Raw genomic sequence first — 15714 nt, 5'->3', positions numbered from 1 at the left:
CATCCTCACCTCCAATCTCACCTCCACCCTCACTTCCATCTTCATCTTTAATTTCACCTCCAACCTCACCTCCAATCTCACCTCCATCCTCACTTCTGAACTCACCTCCAGCCAGTCTTTGTTGATCCGACTGAGAAGGAAGATCACATCTCCGGCTTTGAAATTCAGCTCCAGTTTGCTGTTTCCAGTGAAGTCAAATAGAGCCTGAGGAGAAGCGTGCAGTAAGGAAGGAACTCACCGAGTTCCTACAGAAGTGCCTTACATACTTTAGTCTCCCATTTTGCAGATGTAGAAACTGAGGCTCGGGGAGAATAAGCGACTTGTCCGAGGCCATCTCATTTTTTAGTGGAGGAGCTAGGAATTGAACCCAGGTCTCCCTGATTCTAGGTTGGGTGCTCCTTCCAGACCTGGTGGGGGTGAGCACACACGGAAGAGTTCGAACTCTCTGGGCTGAGCACCCACCCTGGTCCCCAGGCTTCATCGCAGGCTAGGCCTTGTCTGAGTCATCTCTGCAGGTTCCATGCCTAAGGCAGGGCCGACTCAGAGGAGGCTCAGGCAAACTGACCGGAGGAGTGTACGGATGGAAGCGTTCCCCTCTGGCTCTGCACGCTGGTCACATTCCGTCCCCTTAGCTGGGCTCGGGGATGCCCAGTGGCAAAGGCTGAGGCTGTAACCCCTTCCTTCCTCCAAGTGCTCAGCACTCTCCCAGGCACACAGCAGTGCCCAGCAGGAGAGGCCCAGTGGCTGGCAGGTGAGCCAAGGCCAATGCCCAAAGTGTGAGAGCCTGGCCAGCACAGGGGTGGGGTATACCTCTGCTCTCGGAGCTGCCATGCGGTCAATGCTGTCGCCTTGTGGGGACACGCTCTTGCTGTGGAGACAGAAGAAGGGCTTGTTAGCCCTGTGATTCTCTCAGGGCCCAGCTTCCTGCCTCTGTGTCCAGAGGAGCCCCTTGCAAGGAGCGGGGAAGGCGGGGGAGAGAGAAGATGCTGAAATGTGGCTGCAATTCCTCCTCCAGGTGGGCACACTTGTCCCCAAATCCTCACAACCACTTTGGGGGTAGGGTTGTTCTCCCTTCTTTATGGATCAGGAAGCCAGGCTCAGAAAGCAGGTGGGGAAGGGGATACATGCTCATCCCATGCCTTTCACTTGCCAAAGTGTTCAGATTTGTTCGTTTCTCTGCTCCCTACAACCAAGCTCTGATGTAAATGTGACCGTTGTAATTTTTCAGCGGAGGGAAACTGAAGGTTGGAGAGGTGACGTGCCTTGCTCTGGGGCCCGTGGCTGCCATGTGGCACAGCTGGAATTAAGACACACCTGACTGTGTGCACAGGGGAGATGCCAGGCATGGAGAGGACCCTTGGAGACATTGGTGGGAGGAAGCGGAGGGAGGAGCTGGTGGGGAGCTCAGGAGTTCCTTCCTGCTTTTTCCAGAATTCTTAGTAGCAGCAACCTGGGCTTTGGAAGTCAAGCAGTCTATGAGTGGCTGAATTTTTGGTGGGAGGGATGGGATTTCTGGAATAAGGGAGGAGCAGTGTGCCCTGAAGGCCAGCGTGATACAACCAGAGCCACAGCTGGCCCCATGGAGCTCCAACACACCAAGAGAAGGCATTCCCAGAGCTGCTCAGAGAATGTTTGTGGATAAGGCAGCTCTTCCTTCCTCTCTGCCCCCAATTCTTTCCAGGCACCCAGAGCTTCTGGGTCATCCCCAGTGGTTGCTGTGGCACCAGACTCTCCAGAGTCAATATCCCAGTCCTTGTCTTCCAGTCCTTATGATCACATTGAAAGGCACATACCCTCTGTCCCTCCACACCTGAACACTACTTTCTAAACCCATTGAATAAACCAAATCACCCTAGAGTGTCCAGGGATATGGCTGATCTGTATTTTCCTTCTCTCCTTTCAGGGAAAAGCAATACTTTCCCAGCAGGGACCCAGGGGTCTGGCCATGTGGAAGCCCAGGGGCTGGTCACTTACACTTTCCGGGTGCGCGGGCGGAGCCGGCGGAGTGCCTGGGGCACCTGCTCTGAGTCATAGGGCGACTGGTAAAAGAAGATCCGGACGTCCTCATCCATCAGCACCCAGACTGGCAGGCTGAGCAGGCTCTGTGTGGGTGAGACAGCAGAACCAGTGGGGTAGTCAGCAGAAGGATCTGGACACCCCAGCCCAGATGTCCCATCTCCGAGCCCTGACATCAGCCCTCCTCTCTTTACTAATGCATGTTGCCTGATAACAGAAACACGTTGTTTAAAAAAATAAGAAAACTCAGCATGCTGAAGGTAACACTTCACAAGCTCTGCTCCTGGGTCCAAGGTCAGGAGAGGGACCAGGGGCTTGAGAAGAATCCCTTCAGAAAAGACTTAAAGTTCTCCAGAAACAGCAATAATGGAGATGACAAGTAACATGACCTGGTGGTGACTTCACCAGGAGGGTATCACATGCATGCCCTTCCTCAATCTCATGGTATCCAACGAGTTAGGATCAGAGAGGTGAAGGGATCTGCCCAAGACCACATGGCCTAGCAAGGGACAGAGCTGGGGCACCCAGAGCCGTCTCTCCAAGGCTACCCAAAGCTCAAGGCGAGATAACAGTCGGCGGGGAGTGGGGGTTCCCAAAATAACCCAAATTAACAACAGTTGGTGGCATTATAGCCTACAAAACGCTTCCTGATACTTTATCTCACATCATAGTTAGAGAAACGGAGGCTTGGAGAGGGAAGTACCTGACCCAGAAGAGCACAGCTAAGTGGCAGGACCCAGACTTGAGCCCTAGTGTCCTTGTTTCATCCAAGCTGGTTACACCCACCACGATGCAAAGACCTTGAAGTTGTGAGGACGCGAGCACCCAGCGCCTGGCGGGGTCATCTCACCAAACTCCAAGCACACAGGTCTGGGGACACTGAGGTTGGCTTTGGGTACTGAGGCTCCAGAGGCACCCAGAGCCCTGCAGAGGATCCCATGGGGGCAGCAGGTTGAGGTGGGGTCGGGGAACTTTGTCCGAGAGGAACTGGGGATGCAGAGCCCGGAAAAGGCTGTCATATGGGGACAGCCTGGAAGGTGTTTCAGGAGCCAGGGGCTCCTGGGATCGAATCTCAGCTCTTCCTGTCACCAGCTGGGTGGCTTTGGGCAAACCTGGCTCCAGATGGTCATTAATAAAATGGGGACAATAATAGCCTCTCCCTCGTGGGATTGTGTGAGAATTAAATAAGTAAATATATGTGTAATCCTTAGAACAGGCATATAACAGGTGCCCATCAAAGTTAGATATCATCATTGTTACTGTCATTTTCATTACAATGAGGCACAGTGGGTAAGAGCTCAAACCCTGGAGTCACAGAGATGTGAGTTCAAATCTCATCCCACCTACCTAACTGCTCTGTCACACTTAACTCACAAGTTATTGGGGAATTAAATAAGATTATTCGTGTATCCATAAACATGTATCAAGAGCTTCCTGGTTGCCAGTCAAAGCTCTTCATGTAGTTCCAGGCAGTTGTCATTATCACGTGATTCACATACTTCATGAGGGCAGGGTGAGACCAGTGGGTAGGATTTACGGAGAGTTGAGCTTTTCTCATAGCTGCCCAACAATGGGACAAGCAGCCTGGGTCAGGGCAGAGTGGTAGTGAGCTCCCCGTCTCTGAGGGTATGCAAGCACAGGATGGGGTGGCGGTGGCAGAGATTCCTACACTGAATGGTCTCTGACTTCCAGGAACCCAATCTGACACAAAGAGGCAGAGATGGATCCTCTGGGCTGCTGGTTGCTAAGACCAGGTGTGGAATGAGGAGCCCCAGTTCCCCAGCCTCACCTCTTACCTTGTCTTCCTCTTTCCTTCCCTCCCTCCAGAGCCCACTCCCCTATTCTAGCCCAGGGGGAGAAGGGTGGAGCCTCAGCCACCCTGAAGGAGCAGCTGGAGCCCACTCAGCTTCCCTCTCTCCCTCTTCCCTGCTCAGAGCCCAGGATTCCTGCAGCTACCTGCTCTCTCCTCCTTCCTCCCACCTCCTGTGCCCTCCATCTGCTCCCTTCCTCCATCAAGAGTCAGGATCTCTCACATTCTGGAAGCAGGTTCACAGTTTACAAAGCACTTTCTCATCCTGTTCTCAACAGATCCCAACTTCACTCCGGTGATACTAGAGGGCACTGCCCCATTTCACAAGTGTGAAAACCAAGGCCTAGAGAGGATGGGCAACTCACCCCAAATCACCCAGCCAGTCAATGTCAGAGTCAAGACTAAAGGACCCTATAGTCCAGTGTTCTTCAGCCGTGAGGACGCCTCTGGGCTGGGAAGAGGGCTTCCCTTGCCAGCTTCCTGAGGTCGCTATCAGGCCTCTAGTGATGGTGCACTCACTGCCACCTCAGGAGGAACACTGCCCCTTTCCTGGATGGCTTTGGCTGGTGGAAGTCCTTTCCGGACCACCTTGGCCTCTGCCTTTAAGATACTCCTTCCTCTATGCTCCCATCTCATAGAGATGCAGAGTTTGCAGGTCGGAGAATACACAAGGATCCCCAGCCAAGACCCATGAGTGTAGCTAAAATCCAGCCCATGCTCAGGTGAGGGGGTGTGTTGCTCCAGAGGAGACCTTCTCTAGTTTGCTATATGAGCAACTTGTGGCCTGCTTGGCCACACCCCCATGATGGAGGCACACATATGTCTCCATGTGATCTTATGATCCACCTGTTGGCATTCCCACAGGACAGTGGGTACCTTGGGGGCAGGCTCTGTATGGAATTCACCTTTGTATCTTAACACCTGGCATAGACATTTACCTGTGGGCTTAGAGCATTAAACGAAGATTTGTCAATTCCAAGTGTGGCTCCTGTACCTTCTCCATTGCTCCTGCTCCTATCCGTGGAACCCTAAGGACACATCCTGTTTTTCTCCCCAGACCAGGCCTTTAGGGATCGAAGATGGGGCCATCAGAGCCAGAGAGCCAGCTCCAGTTCCCAAAGCCATACACAGGGATGGTACTTGGGCTCCCCCACCAACACTCCATGCCCTTCCACGTGCCAATGTGGCAGGACCCACTGGTACCTTCATGTAGGCGTTGAGGGCAGGTATCCGCATCTCGGCGATCTCCTGTTTCACACCCATGTAGACTTTGGCTGAGAAGAGACAAACAGCTGTCCTAGGAGCCTGGCCCAACACGGCCCCAGGGTTCAGGGCTGCCCCTGCAGGCCAGGAACCCTGGCCAGAGCCCCTTCCCGATGACTCAGCATTCTTCCCTGTTATCTTTTCACAGCGCTGAAGTGGCCACTCTGGCACCACCTAACTGTCATCCTCTGAGTTGTGCTATCACCAGCTGATATTTTTCTTGTCTTACTTTTTTATTTACTGCCTGTTCATCCAAACACACACACACACACACACACACACACGACTCTTAGTTCAAAGACAGCAGGATTTTCGTCTGCTTGGCTCACAGCTGTACCCCCATCACCCAGGACAGTGGCAACACTGGTTGCACATTCAAGCTGCCCAAGGAGCTTGTAAATATCTCACTGTGTAGCACCTGCCCCAGAACAATTAAAAGAGAATCTCTGGGGGTGGGACTCAGGAACCAGGATTCTTTCCATCTCTCAAGGCACTTCCACATACCACTATAGTTAAGAACCATGGGTCTAGAATCATGCCCAGATGAATTAACGTTTGTTGAGTGGATGAATGAACAATTCCTCAAGCTTAAGGCAGAGTGTTCTGGAGGAAAAGGAAATATGATGGGCTACCAAGAGACAAATGTCTCCTCCAGGTGCCTTCAGGTGGGCGCATTGGTGGAACCATTCACCTAGAGAACCCCCATGAGGAAGCAAGCCTGAAACCTGCCTGGCTCCTGGTGTCTAGGAGATGGACAGAGGTGGTGGTGGTGGCGGTAGGAGGCTCTGGGCTAGAGCTAGACATTTGGGAGTTAGGAGCAAGAAGGTGACAATTAAAGTCCCAGACATGGGTCAGTTTGCCAGGGTGAGTGTTTGGAATGAGAAGACAAGGCAGGGGATAGAGGATGTCCACTCAGAGGATCTCCACCTTCCAAGGAGCAGCAGAGAAGGTTGATTCTGTAACAGAGAAGCTGAAGGAGTCTCTAGTAAGGTAGGAAGGGTATTGGGAGACACTGGTGCCTCCGGAAGTTGAAGAAAGCTTAACAGAGGAAGGGGTGGGGTGTGAAGATGAGGCTTGGCACTAGTCATGGAAGCCAGAATCGATGGGTCATGGCTCACCTCACAGAGAGGAATTTCTGTGGAGTAGTCAGAGCTAAACCAAGCTGAGAGGATGGCCATGCCAAGGTGAGACAATGCGCAAATGTGATTGACAAAGGAAGAAGAAAGAGATCTTTGGGGGCCCTGGGGGCACGGAGGCTCAGGGAGGCTTCTTGTAAGAATGCTGTTTCACGGCTCATGATTGTTTAAAGACAGAAGAAGGTTGAGGCTGTGGAGACGCTTAGCAAACGAAGTTGGTATATCAAGTGGAAGATGAATATACAAGGAAAAGGAGGAGTAGATTGTCAGGGAAAAGCCCCAAAAGAGAGAGGAGGGAAAGTAATGGAGACTGAGAGGGGAGGCTGGCTTAGAGCAGGCAAGACTCCTGCGGGGAGCTTCAAGTTCCTTGGTGGGGCTGGATGAGAAGGAGCGGGGTCATATGCTGAGACAGACAGGGACAGAAAAAACAAGCTGGAGGTGGGGTTGGAGCCCTGAGGCTTGGGGAAGGGACACAATGGTCCCTGTCTCTGACCTGCAGGGCATGAAGAGCACAACTGAGACCACCCCCTTGTAACCCATTCGCCACTGAGACCACCCTCTTGTAACCCGTTCGTGACGGGGTTTCCTCCCGTGGGGCAGGTGCTAAGCAACTAAGGGCTTGGCGCTGTCCAAGGTGGATGTTAGGATCCAGCTGGGGAGGAAGGACCAGGAGACCAGGGGGCGAGGGGACTGTTTGTAAGCAGAAGTGTGAGGCTACCCAACTTCCTGGCAGGACAGGGGAAGAAGGAGAGCCACAGGGATGCTAGAAGCCGAGACTATGAAGTCAGAGGGCTGGTCTCGTGGGAGGAAGCTGAGGGCAGGCAGGGAGGTGAGTCAGTGTGTTTAGGGACCAGACTGGGGGATTCCTGTCTCTAAGGAAGGGAGGCCGGGTGCTGACGTGCTCCAGACTGTGGCCTCCTGGTAATGGACAGCAGGAGCGAGTAGCCACCACTGTCATCAGAGCTCCGGGGCTGTGAGGCTAGAGTGCTTGGGGTGGAAGCCACAATGTGAGGCAGGGGGAGCCGTGCGGGCAGGGCTTGGCAGCCCGTGACTGCCGGGAGTGGGGGCTATAAACTACATGAACAGTTTTCAATGGGGTTGAGATCAAATCGCAGAACAGTGTCAAGGGCCGTGGAAGGAAGGAGAGTCAGCAGCTCTGCAACACTAGGACAGGAGTGGCTGCCTACCTGGGAGTGTGGGCAGGGTACAGGCCAGGGCGCTGCTCTTGCTATCTGGCCCGAAGCGCTCCTCCAGCTTGCTCTGCAAAGCATAGAACTGGCGGTAGCGGCGGTAGATGAGGTACTTGGATCCTCCTTTCGTCTTCACCTCGATGACGAAAACCTAAGGAGGACAGGGGTTGTGGGGAGGGCTCAGGGGCCAGGAGCAGAAGCCAAAAAAAGGCGGAGGGGAAAAGGGGAGGAGGGTAAGGATGCAGAAGGGTCTCTGGAGAAGGAGACCTATGTCAAGTCAAAAGGCTGATGCCCCAGAAGAAGATGAGCTTTGCTAAAAAACCAAAACCAAAACAAAACAAAACAACTGGAAAAAGAGAGGAAGTGAGACCTAGTGTTAGAGGCAAGAGCCCTTGGAAATAGGCCAAACACGCACTCAGGCCCAAGAAATGAGGAGCCATGCCTTGGAGGTCATCGTGCAGAGTGAACCTACCCCTGGCTGTGTTGCAGGTGCAGGATGCCCCCTCCATCTGTGTCTGAATATGACAGGGGTGCTGTGGGGGTAACAATAAAGTCCCTCACCCCCGACTCTCCAGGTGGAGGTTCAGAGGTCAAAGGATGCAATCAGGATTTCTCAACTTTAGTACCATGCTGGGGCCGGATAGCTCTTTAGCAGGGACAGGGCTGTCCTGTGCATGGTGGGGAGTTTAGCAGCACCCTGGATTCTACCCACTAGATGTGAAATAGACCTGCCCCAAGATGCAATAATCAGAATCTCTCAGGGTAATGTCAAATGGGCAAAATTAGTCCTGTTGAGAACCACTGAGATAGAAGTTAAGAGATCAGAGAATTGGAGGTTCAGAGGTCAGAGGACAAGGTTCAGAAGTCAGCTGGGTGGAAGTCCAGAGGTTCTAGGGTGAAGGTCCAGGAGTCTCTCTTACAAAGTGACTGGTGAAGCCTCTCTTCTCCTCGATGTCAGCGATGTTGGCTGAGATGGCAATATCATCTGGAAGCTGTTCAAAGTCACTGTGCGTAGCAGAGGAAAAGAAATCCTGGTTATCACCCTGATGTATTTTGTGGGCCCACCGGATATGAGGTAGAGTGCAAAGCAAACCGATGTTGTGGATCCAACATTCGTCTCTTAGCACCCCTTCCCAGGCCAGGTCCTGCCACTGACCCTGGAAATATGGAGATAACAAGACACAGTCCAGGCCTTGAGTGTAAGAATAGGAGGCTGGTGGCCTCACTGAGTGTAGGAATGGGAAGCTGGCGGCCACATTGAGTGTAGGAATGGGAAGCTGGCAGCCATGTTGAGTGCAGGAATGGGAAGCTGGCGGCCACATTGAGTGCAGGAATGGGAAGCTGGCAGCCACATAGCAATAGCCAAATTATAGTCCAACACATTACTATCAATTGCACCATGATGGGTCTGAGCCAAACATCACCATCCAGCTCCTGTTTTCCAGCCTCCCTTGCAGCTAGGAGCAACCATGTGACCCGTTCTGGCCAATGAGACCTAAGAGGAGGCCTGTGCAGGGGCCTCCCCAGAGTGCTCACATATCATTGCCTTTTTGAGGATTTCCCCAACCTGGGCACAATTAGGCAGTCTCTCTATGGGGCACTCCCCAGAGGGCTTGCTTTCCTGATCCCAAGGGATGAACAAGCTCAGCATAGTCTCCCCCTTTGAAAGTAGTCTTGAAGCAAGTGTGACATTCAGACCTACAGTAGCTATGTTGTCTCCGTGAAGCAAGACACGAGAAAGGCCGAAGGAATCTCTGGGGTGCTAGTCCTGATGTCACTGGCCTACAGAACCAACTATGGCTTACCTCTGGACTTTTTTTTTTTTTGAGACAGAGTCTTGCTCTGTTCCCCAGGCTGGAGTGCAGTGGTGTGAGCTCAGCTCACTGCAACCTCTGCCTCTCAGGTTGAAGTGATTCTCCTACCTCAGCCTCCCAAGTAGCTGGGATTACAGGGGCAAGCCACCACACCCAGATGAGTTTTGTATTTTTAGTAGAGATGGGGTTGCACCATGTTGGCCAAGCTGGTCTCAAATTCCTGACCTCAAGTGATCTGCCTACCTCGGCCTCCCGGGACTTCTTGTTAGGTGACCAAATAATCCCATTTGTTTAAGCCGTCGTCAGTTCCTCCATTCCCTGCAGCCTAATGCATTTCCAACAGACACATTACCGATTTCTTGTTGTTCCTCAGTTATGATCAGGAGAGGCTGGGTACAATTTGGATGTGGAGGTAAAAGAAAAGGCACTGTCAAGAGTGACACCCACACTTCTGGCCAGGATGTGGGGGCCAGGGTTGATGGACTCGGTTTGGGGCATGCTAATTTGAGAGGCCTGTTGTATAGCTCAGGATCTCAGCATGGGAGGTCTCAGCTATAAGGGGCGAGGTAGGAATAATCTTCTGCCTGTGGCTTGTGGCTAAGACCCCCACTCCTGACATGGTGAAGAGTTATCAGGGAACAGAGGAGGGGTCAGAGAGGGACAGATAGGGGAAGAGGAAACAGACTTCCAAGGAGTGGGAGAAAGCATAGCCAGGAGTCTCTGAGGGGTCACTGAGTTCAGTCACTTGGAGACAGACAAGGAAAAAACAAGAAGTAACTATGATTCTTCTGGTGCAGCAAGTGGGAAACGGGAGAGAGTGGCAGGGGTGGCAGTGGTGGGGGGATTGCAGGGGCTGCCAAGTCCCAGGCCCCAGAGCTGGCTGGGACCTCAGGAGTCTACACACCCTAGTCCCAGTCCACGCCGGACCCACATGACCTGGAATCTGAGGCTGCATCAGAACTCAGGGGGCTGCCACCCGGAGGTGACTCAGGGTAGCAGTGGGCAGGTAGTGGAAATCCCCCCGCCCAACCCCACTCATTTTCTACACATGCTGCCTCGGTGATACCCTTGGGAGAAGCTTCCTCCTCCACTTTCTCCCCTGAGGCTGTGCTTGTCCTGGGTAATTTCCTCTGCAGTATGATAAGGTAGGAATGTGGGGGTGGGGGGAGCACAGGAAGGAGCGTGAAGGGTAGAAACGGCCCTGAGGAGGGCGACAGGCAGGTTGGGTAATAAGAACGACAGCTACCTATTTCCTGAGGTCACCAGGTGCTCTTCTAAGACAGTGTCGCCCTTGTACAGATCAGGAGACTGAGGCATGGTAAGATTAGCCCAAGTAAAGTCGGGAAGCTGGGATTTGAGCCCAAGCAGTAGTAGCCTGGCTCCAGAAATCTGTTACCGAACACTGCCATACTGCCCCGCACTCTGAGCCTCCCGGCAACTTGCTGTGTGAACTTACAAAAAAATCCCAGCCCTTCTCGGCCTGTGTCCCCAACTAATTATAATTTTAGCAAACCTGTATGTGGCACTGCCTGTGGGCCAGACACTGCTCTAAGCCCATTAAGACATATGGGTTCCTCAGATCTCACAGCTCAAGGAGAAAGGAAGGGGATGCTGGACACTAAACAGATAATGACATAATTCAAATGGGCATAGTGCTGGGAAGGAAAGGCACATGGCGTTTGGAACTATAACAGGAGCCTGGCCATTATTATATTCCCTCAAAGAATCAGTCACGCAGCAGACAGGAGAGATTGGGAGCAGGAGCTTGTACTACGGAGGCTCACGTGCTGTCAGAGGGCGTCCTTGGGCTGAGGGTGGTCGAGGAGGGCTTCCCAGAAGAAGCAGCGCCAGTGGTCAGCCAGGAAAAGCAGAGAGGAGTTGGTCGTAGGATGGCATGAAAGGCCTTTCAGGCAGGAGGAACAGCAAGTGCAAAGGCCACAGCTGTGCAAGAGGGGCAAGTTCAGGGAACTGCAGGGAGCTGAGCACGGCTGGAGCACAGAGCGGGAGGCGGGATATGATGAGAGACCAGCCGGAGAGACAGGCAGGGCCCGCTCATGAGGCGCCTTGATGCCTCGCAGACGCATTGGCAGATGCTCAAGGCACGGTCACAGCACTGGGGACAAGAAGATCAAGCTCCCTTGGGAAGATTCCTCCCTGTGCTCCGCTCATTCCCTCCTCTGTAAAATGGGGACAGGAGAAGAACTTATGTCTCTGGGTGGTCCTGCAGTCCCATCTGTAACAAACACAGCCCTAAAATCCCCACAAGGGCAGGGACTCTGCTCACCCTACGTCCCAATGCCCAGAACAGAGCCCAGCATACAGTAGGTGCTCAGTACTGCTCAATACACGGCCACTACTCTCGTCTGCATTTATGGAGTTTTTTGATGGTCAGCATGAGAATGGCCTGGCTGCCTGCAGGGGAGGCAAGAAGAGCAGCAAACCCAACCGGAAGTCCCCTGGAGTATCCGCTCCCTTAGGGACCTCAGCCAGGCCCTGCTGGGCCAGGACATTCTGCCTCAAGACACACTCGCGTAGTTCACGGACTTTGGAGCCTGGCCTGGGGGAGGCTTTGAAGCCTGACCCGGGGGAGGCTGAGGTTGGAAGAATCCTTCAAGGGCAGCCAGGGCAGGTTTTCTGGCACCTGGCACACAGTAGGTGCTCAAAGCATGTCTGTTGGAACCGAACTTGCCACCCCTGAGGCAGCCCTCCCCATCTTTGGATGTCTCGCCTTGGGGTTCTAGAAAGTGCTGCTGCGCGAACCTGTGCCCTCTCCTTGTACTCTCTGCTTTGACCTCAAGCAGAACAATCCAGGCTCACTTTCAGATAATGCCTTCGAGGTACAGGAAGACCCGTGCCCCCAGTACCTGGCTCAAGGCCTCATGAAAAGCAGTCCCTCTCCGTCTGAGGGCGAAGGCAGCTGAAAGGGAACAGGGAGCGGGGGAGGGAGCACACAGTCCTGCTGGCCAGCTCTCAACGTCATCCCCTAAACCCTGTATCCCGGAAAGCAGGAAGTGCCCAAGCCTCAAACAGCTGCTGTTTCCGGAAGGTTCGAGTTTGCGTGCGGCTGGGTCCGCCAGGAGCATGTGTGGGGAGGAATTGAGGTCGGACAGCCTTACCCAGCTCCTGCACCCTGCTCTGAGGCTCAGGAAGGCCACGTGGGCTCCCCTCTAAGCATTTCCTTCTGCTGCCCTTGCCCCCACACACCCCTCAGGTTCTACTTCCAGCCCCTGGCCCCACCGTGGGCCTTCTGTTCCCCGCGTAGGCCCACACCAGCCTGGCCTGTCTGTGGTGACCCCGAGTGGCCTCCACCTAGGTAACAGGGGTCACCTGCTGTTCCAGTCCAGGGGGTGCAGGGGCCAGGCTCTGTGTCCTCAGGGACCCTGTAGCTCAGAGCGCAGGCCTAGCTACTAAGGAAAAATTCTGAAAACGCTTCCCAAGCGATGAGGCTAGACACTGGTGAGGCTGTGCTCCAAGCCCTAGCCTTGCCAGTCACTCTCTGTGACCCTGAGTAAGTCTCTTATCCTCCCTGGGCCTCAGATTTCTAAATTGTACAATGGCAAGGTTGGACTAGAAGAATCTAAGACATTTTTCACCTCAAAGATCCATCCATTCATTCATTTATTCATTAATTTAGCAACATTTATTGAGCCTTTGGTCCTGGTGCTCAACAGGGACGAGCTACCTTCTAGGGATATGGCAGTGATCAAAACAGACAAAATGTCTCATGGAGCTTGCTTCTCATGGGGGAGCCAATGATAAAGAAAAAAATAATAAATGAGCATGTAATATTATTCTAGTAATATAAGAACTAGGCAGAAAAGGGAAATAGGGCAAAGGGTCAGACAGCAATGAGGTAAAGGCCGTCAGGAAGGCTTCTCAGAGGAGGTGACATTTGAGGCAAGCCCTGATTAGAGGAAGAACAAGCCAGATTCTGTGAATTCTGTTTGCACAAAAGATGGAAAGTCATTGCTGATCCCCATGCGAGGCAAAGGGCCCCAGTCTGGGACCCAGGACACCTGCATTTCTCTCCAGACACGGCCAGTCACTCATTGTGTGACCGTGGGCAAGTCACTCCCACTCCTGGAGCCTCAGTGTTCTCATTTGTGTCTGAGCGTGGTGAGCCACAGCTCAAAGTTTCCTTAAAGCAGTTCTGAGAGGCTGCATTTCTGAGTATTTGGGTTCTGACTCAACCCCAGCCTCTCATGTTGATCAGGGACTGCAGAAGGACTGGCCTTTTTCCCCAAGGCCTATCAGGAGCAGTGAGAAGGCCCGGGGCGGCCACACCCCGGCACTCACCTCTCGGCCCGCAGCTGCTGGGCCACGGCCATGGTGGGCGATGGTCCCAGGGAGCAGGTGGAGAGTCTCGCCCAGCCAGTCCCAGGCTGAGTTCACCTCTCACTTCCTCCAGCCACCCTGCGTCTCGTCTCAGCCTGCGGTCCTGGGAGTCCCCAGGAGGTGCCGTTGGGGAGGCTCAGGCCTGCTTCTCTCCACTCTGGCAGAGGCTCCTCCTCCAGGCTTTCTGGGCCTAGCCTGTGACCCACACTTCCTCTTACCTCACCTCCCAGCTGCACAGAAATTAAGGAAGTGGACCCTCGGGTGCCAGGTTTGCAGGAATCCACTTCCTTGATGCCAGTCCTTGGCACCAAGCCTCAGTTGGGTATCAGAAGCCTTGCTCCATCAGAGATCGGGTCCCAGCCATCAGGGGGTCTTGTGACCTTGGGGAGTCAATTCTCATCCTCTGGCCCATCAAACCCAACCCTTGTTCTCTTACGGCCAAGCGTTTGCCCAAACTCTTCCCCAGGCCTGGAATGCTGGTCTCCATTTTTCTGTGATCCCTTAGGCCCAGAGTAAATGCCACCCCCTCCAGGAAGCCCTCCCGGCTCCTCCGGCCTCTATCGTCCTAGAGTGTGAAGTTTGGTTTGTGCTCCCTGGCACTCTGGGATATCCTTTCCTCATCCTTAGATCTCCATGTCCAGCCAATCCTCTTTCACAGGGCTGATAATCAGAGTGAGTTTCACCCTCCCTGCTTAAACTCTCCTGCCTCATCACCCTGTACTCAGGAGAAAGTCCAGAGTCCTTGCCCTGCCTGCCTCCTATGCCCTTGAGGCCCTGCAGACTTCCCCAACCTCCACTCCTGAGCTCCTTTTTTCTCACTGGCCTCCTTTCCATTTCTAGAATGTTCTAAGACATCCGCCCCAAGGCCTTCGTGCATGGTGTTCCCTCTGCTGGAACGAGCTCTTCACTGCCTCCTTTGCATCTCGGCTTAGAAGTTACGTCTTTAGCGAGAGCTTCCCTGACTGCTTACCCTAAATTAAGGCCTCCCTACTACATTCTCTCACAGGTCCCTGCACGTCTACTGCAGAGAACTTATAACTATTATCATCTCATAGTCGTTTGTGTATCTGTGTGTTTAATGACTGCATCCCTAGCTAGCAGCGTGCCTGGCACATTGCAAGCGCTCAACCAATATTCAGTGAATGAATGAAACTCTGCTGGTCAGTGACTGCGGCTCCTAACAGGTGTGGCTATTTGATTCTGAAGGGACCTCTCTGAGAAGACGTCCACAGGAGTCATTGGCACAGCCACACCCAGTAACTCCCCATCAGCCACACACGCTCACGCACTCGTATTCATAGATGCAGAGCAGAAAGGCATTTTAAACTACTTCACACATTCAAGTCTCAGCTAAAAAACAAGAAAGCATAATTTTCAGGTAGGATCAAAGAGAGGGGTCAGGAATCTGTACCAGGGAGAGGGGAACGTGGCCCAGAGCCCATGGGAAAACCAAGACTGGATATGCTTGTTGGGCTGAGATTTTAATGCCAAATCTGGGACTAGGTATAGGCCACAGCTCCTGCTGTTGGCAGAAAGTCAAATCTGAGCTCTCAGTGTAAAGTGAGTGTCAGAACCAATTATGGGAACAGAGTTTCTCAGCCATCAGCTTGGAGTCAAAGCAGGAGTTGAGGTCCTCTCGCAGGCCATGGGTGGAACAAGGGACGTGTGTACCAGATCAACCTCAAGCCTGCCCTCTGCACTGGTGTAAGGCCCAGATATAAGCTATCCATGTGGGGCAGAAATCCTAAACTGAGGCATTATATAAAAACAGTGTGGAGTCAGTGACTCCACAGGGTCTACTCTGTCAACTCACAGACCAAAACTGCAAATCATGAGCTGCAAAAGACAGCTCAGAGCCTCCACATCATGAAGAATTCACACCCGAAGAACTAGAAATAATACAAACAGTAAGTCTGATGAGTTGCTGGTGTCTCAGGGCTCCCAGGCTAGAGGATGAAACAATGAAACACAGAAATAACAGAACAGCGTTATTAGTGCAGATGTCTGTAAGTACCAAGAGGTGCAAGCACACGGCCATAACTGAGGGAAGAGGAGGACGTTGGCCTACAGTTGGTCAGGAAGGACAGGAAATGGCAAAACAATTTTAGCAAGCAAGCATGATACAGAATTTGCAGGCGATTATGTAAACA

At 53.0% G+C, this 15714-nt stretch overlaps 1 protein-coding gene across 2 annotated transcripts in view; it reads right to left on the bottom strand.

The window, feature by feature from the left end:
• Positions 1-13764, bottom strand: part of NCF4 (neutrophil cytosolic factor 4) — an 18916-nt gene extending 5152 nt beyond the window's left edge. Inside the window, exons 1-8 of one of the 2 annotated variants that reach the window (XM_023222082.2) lie at positions 13526-13764; positions 8336-8420; positions 7413-7566; positions 5030-5100; positions 4765-4854; positions 1975-2102; positions 811-868; positions 106-204 (exon numbers count right to left, since the gene is read on the bottom strand). In XM_023222082.2, the coding sequence (XP_023077850.1) occupies positions 106-204; positions 811-868; positions 1975-2102; positions 4765-4854; positions 5030-5100; positions 7413-7566; positions 8336-8420; positions 13526-13557 (717 nt within the window). In that variant the 5' untranslated portion in view covers positions 13558-13764. The remainder of the gene's footprint in view (positions 1-105; positions 205-810; positions 869-1974; positions 2103-4764; positions 4855-5029; positions 5101-7412; positions 7567-8335; positions 8421-13525) is intronic. The other variant, XM_023222083.1, reaches the window with a different exon arrangement.
• Between the last annotated feature and the right edge of the window lie 1950 nt (positions 13765-15714).

Source organism: Piliocolobus tephrosceles, chromosome 19 (genome assembly GCF_002776525.5).
Source record: "Piliocolobus tephrosceles isolate RC106 chromosome 19, ASM277652v3, whole genome shotgun sequence".
Classification (NCBI taxonomy): Eukaryota; Metazoa; Chordata; class Mammalia; order Primates; family Cercopithecidae; genus Piliocolobus; species Piliocolobus tephrosceles.
Note: the sequence above shows the minus strand (reverse complement) of the source record. Positions and strands in the feature narration are given on the sequence as shown.